At 46.2% G+C, this 6,524-nt stretch overlaps 1 protein-coding gene across 1 annotated transcript in view; it reads right to left on the reverse strand.

Moving 5' to 3' along the window:
* psmb6 (proteasome 20S subunit beta 6) overlaps positions 1-6,127 on the reverse strand; it is an 11,513-nt gene extending 5,386 nt beyond the window's left edge. The window contains exons 1-4 of the mRNA XM_029744594.1: positions 5,984-6,127; positions 4,432-4,499; positions 2,547-2,678; positions 381-510 (exon numbers count right to left, since the gene is read on the reverse strand). Of these exons, the coding sequence (XP_029600454.1) occupies positions 381-510; positions 2,547-2,678; positions 4,432-4,499; positions 5,984-6,073 (420 nt within the window). The 5' untranslated portion in view covers positions 6,074-6,127. The remainder of the gene's footprint in view (positions 1-380; positions 511-2,546; positions 2,679-4,431; positions 4,500-5,983) is intronic.
* Between the last annotated feature and the right edge of the window lie 397 nt (positions 6,128-6,524).

Here is a 6,524-nt window from a genome sequence, read left to right on the forward strand (position 1 = left end):
GTATTGAGTAGTGTCTAGTGGAGAGAGAAGGACAGTAAGTATTGAGTAGTGTCTAGTGGAGAGAGAAGGACAGAGTAAGTATTGAGTAGTGTCTAGTGGAGAGAGAAGGACAGTAAGTATTGAGTAGTGTCTAGTGGAGAGAGAAGGACAGTAAGTATTGAGTAGTGTCTAGTGGAGAGAGAAGGACAGTAAGTATTGAGTAGTGTCTAGTGGAGAGAGAAGGACAGTAAGTATTGAGTAGTGTCTAGTGGAGAGAGAAGGACAGAGTAAGTATTGAGTAGTGTCTAGTGGAGAGAGATGGACAGAGTAAGTATTGAGTAGTGTCTAGTGGAGAGAGAAGGACAGTAAGTATTGACAGGTGTCTGACGGGACAGTCTAACCTGTCCTCCTCGTCTCTTGTCCCATCCCGCCACGATGATCCCGGCCATCAGCTCCTCTCTGTACCTATAGCAGGACGCCTTAAACAGATTGGCAGCTGTCTGGACCAATGGGGCTTCATCCAGCTCAATACTGGGGAAGAGAAGGAGGAAGTCTTTTTACAGTAGTGTGGATGCGGTCCCTAACATACTGTTGATTCCTGTTGTATTTTTACAGTAGTGTGGATGCGGTAGGGGACAGCGTGTACCTAACATACTGTTGATTCCTGTTGTATTTTTACAGTAGTGTGGATGCGGTAGAGGACAGCGTGTACCTAACATACTGTTGATTCCTGTTGTATTTTTACAGTAGTGTGGATGCGGTAGAGGACAGTGTGTACCTAACATACTGTTGATTCCTGTTGTATTTTTACAGTAGTGTGGATGCGGTAGGGGACAGTGTGTCCCTAACATACTGTTGATTCCTGTTGTATTTTTACAGTAGTGTGGATGCGGTAGAGGACAGCGTGTACCTAATATTACTGTTGATTCCTGTTGTATTTTTACAGTAGTGTGGATGCGGTAGGGGACAGCGTGTACCTAACATACTGTTGATTCCTGTTGTATTTGTCAGGGTGGGTTTCCTAGGTGGGTCAGGGTGGGTTTCCTAGGTGGGTCAGGGTGGGTTTCCTAGGTGGGTCAGGGTGGGTTTCCTAGGTGGTTCAGGGTGGGTTTCCTAGGTGGGTCAGGGTGGGTTTCCTAGGTGGGTCAGGGTGGGTTTCCTAGGTGGGTCAGGGTGGGTTTCCTAGTTGGGTCAGGGTGGGTTTCCTAGGTGGGTCAGGGTGGGTTTCCTAGGTGGGTCAGGGTGGGTTTCCTAGTTGGGTCAGGGTGGGTTTCCTAGGTGGGTCAGGGTGGGTTTCCTAGGTGGGTCAGGGTGGGTTTCCTAGGTGGTTCAGGGTGGGTCAGGGTGCGTTTCCTAGGTGAGTGTAGTAGAGGACGGCTGTGAAACGGCTGTGATACGGCTGTGATACGGCTGTGATACATATGGCTGTGATACGGCTGTGATGTGATATGGCTGTAATGCGGCTGTGATATGGCTGTGATATGGCTGCGGCTGTGATATGGCTGTGATATGGCTGTGATACATACGGCTGTGATATGGCTGTGATATGGCTGTGATATGGCTGCGGCTGTGATATGGCTGTGATACGGCTGTGATATGGCTGTGATATGGCTGTGATATGGCTGTGATACGGCTGTGATACGGCTGTGATACGGCTGTGATATGGCTGTGATACGGCTGTGATACGGCTGTGATACGGCTGTGATATGGCTGTGATATGGCTGTGATACGGCTGTGATATGGCTGTGATGTGGCTGTAATGCGGCTGTGATACGGCTGTGATACGGCTGTGATATGGCTGTGATATGGCTGTGATATGGCTGTGATATGGCTGTAATGCGGCTGTGATATGGCTGTGATACAGCTGTGATATGGCTGTGATATGGCTGTGATATGGCTGTAATGCGGCTGTGATACGGCTGTGATACGGCTGTGATATGGCTGTGATATGGCTGTGATATGGCTGTGATATGGCTGTGATATGGCTGTAATGCGGCTGTGATACAGCTGTGATATGGCTGTGATATGGCTGTGATATGGCTGTGATACATACGGCTGTGATACATACGGCTGTGATATGGCTGTGATATGGCTGTGATATGGCTGTGATATGGCTGTAATGCGGCTGTGATACAGCTGTGATACAGCTGTGATATGGCTGTGATATGGCTGTGATACATACGGCTGTGATACGGCTGTGATATGGCTGTGATATGGCTGTGATATGGCTGTGATACATATGGCTGTGATACGGCTGTGATATGGCTGTGATACATACGGCTGTGATACATACGGCTGTGATATGGCTGTGATACGGCTGTGATATGGCTGTGATACGGCTGTGATATGGCTGTGATATGGCTGTGATATGGCTGTGATACATACGGCTGTGATACATACGGCTGTGATACATACGGCTGTGATACATACGGCTGTGATACATACGGCTGTGATACATACGGCTGTGATACATACGGCTGTGATATGGCTGTGATATGGCTGTGATACGGCTGTGATATGGCTGTGATATGGCTGTGAAATGGGGTTGAACTGTAAATGTATTCTACCTGTGGAAGCCCAGCTGGTAGGTAACAACATCAGCTATAGCCTGTGTATCAGCAGCAGAACCAGAACGACAGCAGAAGATTCTGTCATGAATAGGAGTCAACTTGTCTGTCACGCGGTTGGCTATGTAGGCCCTAGAGCGAGAGAGAGACAGAGAGAGAGACAGAGAGAGAGAGAGAGAGAGAGAGAGATGAGTCAGAGAGAGACAGAGACAGAGAGACAGAGAGAGACAGACAGAGACAGAGAGAGTAGGAGAGAGACAGAGAGAGAGAGAGAGAGAGAGAGAGATGAGTCAGACAGAGACAGAGAGATGAGACAGAGAGAGAGAGACAGAGAGAGAGACAGAGAGAGAGAGAGAGAGAGATGAGTCAGACATAGACAGAGAGAGAGAGACAGAGAGAGACAGAGTGAGGGTTAGATACACACACTAATGATTGTTGAATGATGGGCTGAATGATTGTATAGTTGTGTAACCACCCATTATGAACTGTAAGGTGAGAATGATCATGAGAACGGTCTGAATACATTGACTTCAGGTGGGAGGAGAACTTTGTTTTCTAGTAGTTTCCCCAGAAGAAGTTTATTTTGACATGAAGTGGACAAAGGTGGTGGTGATTTTAATTAAGAGCAGAACGCCACTGTTGGTTGGAGAAGCTTCCTTTCCAAAAGTCCAAACCATTTGTTTTGGAGACAGGGGTTTCATCATTAGGTATGACATAGTCATTTCTTTATGCATTACAAGCTCATCAACAAAAATTACAACTATCATAATAACTGTAGCCATTTGCAGGAAACTAATTGTTAGCCAAAATACCATGGTCAGTCAGTCAGGCAGGCAGGCAGGCAGGCAGGCAGGCATAATGGCCACATCCCTAACAGGCTGACCAGGCCGCTCGCGTTGTGTGCGCGACTGTTGCAAAATACATTTTGAAATGTATGTTATTCAATTATTGCACCCACACTGTTCACGGGCGCCAACGAGCATCTGCTTTGCCAAGGGCTAAAATAGAAGTCAGTTCTATTTCTGACACAGATCGCGCTACAAGTCCTGCGTCTCCCATCTCCTCATTGGTTTATAAAAGCAGGTACCCACGTGCCGTCTCCTCATTGGTTTATAGAAGCAGGTACCCACGTGCCATCTCCTCATTGGTTATACCCACGTGGGTGACTGAAAGACGAATGAGGTCAGTGGCGGTAATGCACCTAATTTATGAAAGTTGTCAATCGCAATATAAAGTCAAGAGAAGAAAAAGCCTGGAAGGAAGAGAGACGACTAGAAACGATTCGGTTGGCCGTTTTATGTGTGGATTAATTGTCAGAGTAGAGGACCTTGTGCATTTCAGGTAAAATAACAACTCAATGTTTATATTTTACATTTTAGTCATTTAGCAGACGCTCTAATCCAGAGCGATTTACAGTAGTGAATGCATACATTTCATTAAAAAAATTCTCCGTACTGGTCCCCCGTGGGAATCAACCCACAACCTGGCGTTGCAAACACCATGCTCTACCAACTGAGCCACACGGGACCAGGACAAATTAGCTAGCAATAGCAAGCTAACTAAATAAAGCAAATTAACTAGCAACAGCAAGCTAGCTAAATAGGCCAAATTAGCTAGCAATAGCAAGCTAGCTAAATAAAGCAAATTACCTAGCAACAGCAAGCTAGCTAAATAGGCCAAATTAGCTAGCAAGTGCAAGCTAGCTAGCTAAATTGCCATAAATGTTTAATGCTTTTCGACCTGTCCCCAAATTAATATAATTGGTTCAGAGTTTGTTTTGATATTTTAACCTGCATGTCGTGATTGCGTTTGGTGTGGCGGGGGACAAAATAAATGTATGCACGATGGTGCAGCCGGTTTGGGTTCCGTGTTACTGACAACTCACCCTGTAGTAGTACGGGAGTCTGCACCGATCACCACACCGCCATCATACTCCACTGCCATAATAGTGGTCTGAGAGAGAGAGAGAGAGAGAGAGAGGAGGGAGAGGAGGATGAGAGAGAGAGGAGGGAGAGAGAAGGATGGGAGAGAGAGGAGGGAGAGAGAGAAAGAGAGAGAGACAGAGAGAGAGACAGAGAGAGAGAGAGAGAGAGGAGGGGGAGAGAGAGAGAGAGAGAGGAGGGAGAGAAGGATGGGGAGAGAGAGGAGGGAGAGAGAGAGAGAGAGAGAGAGAGAGGAGGGGGGAGAGAGAGAGAGAAGGGAGAGAGGGAGAGAGAGAGAGGAGAGAGAGAAGGATGGGGAGAGAGAGGAGGGAGGGAGAGAGAGGAGGGAGAGAGAGAGAGAGAGAGAGAGAGAGAGAGAGAGAGAGAGAGAGAGGAGGGGGAGAGAGAGAGAGGAGGGGGAGAGAAGGATGGGGGGAGAGAGGAGGGGGAGAGAAGGATAGAGAGAGAGAAGGATAGAGAGAGAGGAGGGGGAGAGAGAGGAGGGGGAGAGAGAGGAGGGAGAGAGAAGAACTGTTCAAAGCAGATAGATGGTAGTGTACAGTAGACATAAACACAGATTAAAGAATGATGAATAGGGGGTCTCATACTCCAGAACAGTAGACATAAACACAGATTATAGATGAATAGGGGGTCTCATACTCCAGAACAGTAGACATAAACACAGATTAAAGATGAATAGGGGGTCTCATACTCCAGAACAGTAGACATAAACACAGATTATAGATGAATAGGGGGTCTCATACTCCAGAACAGTAGACATAAACACAGATTATAGATGAATAGGGGGTCTCATACTCCAGAACAGTAGACATAAACACAGATTATAGATGAATAGGGGGTCTCATACTCCAGAACAGTAGACATAAACACAGATTATAGATGAATAGGGGGTCTCATACTCCAGAACAGTAGACATAAACACAGATTAAAGATGAATAGGGGGTCTCATACTCCAGAACAGTAGACATAAACACAGATTATAGATGAATAGGGGGTCTCATACTCCAGAACAGTAGACATAAACACAGATTATAGATGAATAGGGGGTCTCATACTCCAGAACAGTAGACATAAACACAGATTATAGATGAATAGGGGGTCTCATACTCCAGAACAGTAGACATAAACACAGATTATAGAAACAGATAGATACAGGAACCTCACTACCTTGTGCTTGGCTCTGTACACTATGACTGATTTGTTCCCATTGGAAACGACAGGCTGTGGGTCTGTCATAGTTTCCTGATAAAATATTTGGTTTAGTTTTGTTCAAACGTAGCTAATGAAAAATAATTAGCCAACTGGCTCAATTTAACTAAATGAGTTGTATGCGATAGATAGAAATGCTAATGAATGAACTTGGTTTGATGGAGAAGTTATCATTAGTAATTAGCTAGAAGTGCTGTCTCATTCAGAGGTAACAAAGTTCTGGCTAACTCTGTACTGGAACAACCTATCGGTACCGGTTTCAGCCACACCGTGCGGACCACTTACCCCGGTGCTGACTTCCTTCATGGTCCAGTCCGGTGCCATGTCGCTACCGGAGGAGAGCTGACCGAACCGCATCGCCGTCGCTGCCGCCATTTTGAAACAACTTATTTAGCGTCCGTCCAGGGTTGCCAGGTCACAGTAAAATTGCTAGGCCAATGGACTACTCAAAACCCGCCGGCAAGGCCTGAATAGTAGTCTACATTGAGGGGGTTTTATCAGCAAGAGGAGTTTTTTTTATCAGCTAGAGGGGTTTTTATCAGCTAGAGAGGGGGTTTTATCAGCTAGAGGGCTTTTTATCAGCTAGAGAGGGGTTTTATCAGCTAGAGGGGGGTTTTATCAGCTAGAGAGGGGTTTTATCAGCTAGAGAGGGGTTTTATCAGCTAGAGGGGGGTTTTATCAGCTAGAGGGGGGGTTTTATCAGCTAGAGGGGTTTTTATCAGCTAGAGGGGTTTTTATCAGCTAGAGAGGGGTTTTTATCAGCTAGAGAAGGGTTTTTATCTGCTAGAGGGGGGGTTTTATCAGCTAGAGAGGGGTTTTTATCAGC

This window comes from Salmo trutta, unplaced genomic scaffold, assembly GCF_901001165.1.
Source record: "Salmo trutta unplaced genomic scaffold, fSalTru1.1, whole genome shotgun sequence".
Classification (NCBI taxonomy): Eukaryota; Metazoa; Chordata; class Actinopteri; order Salmoniformes; family Salmonidae; genus Salmo; species Salmo trutta.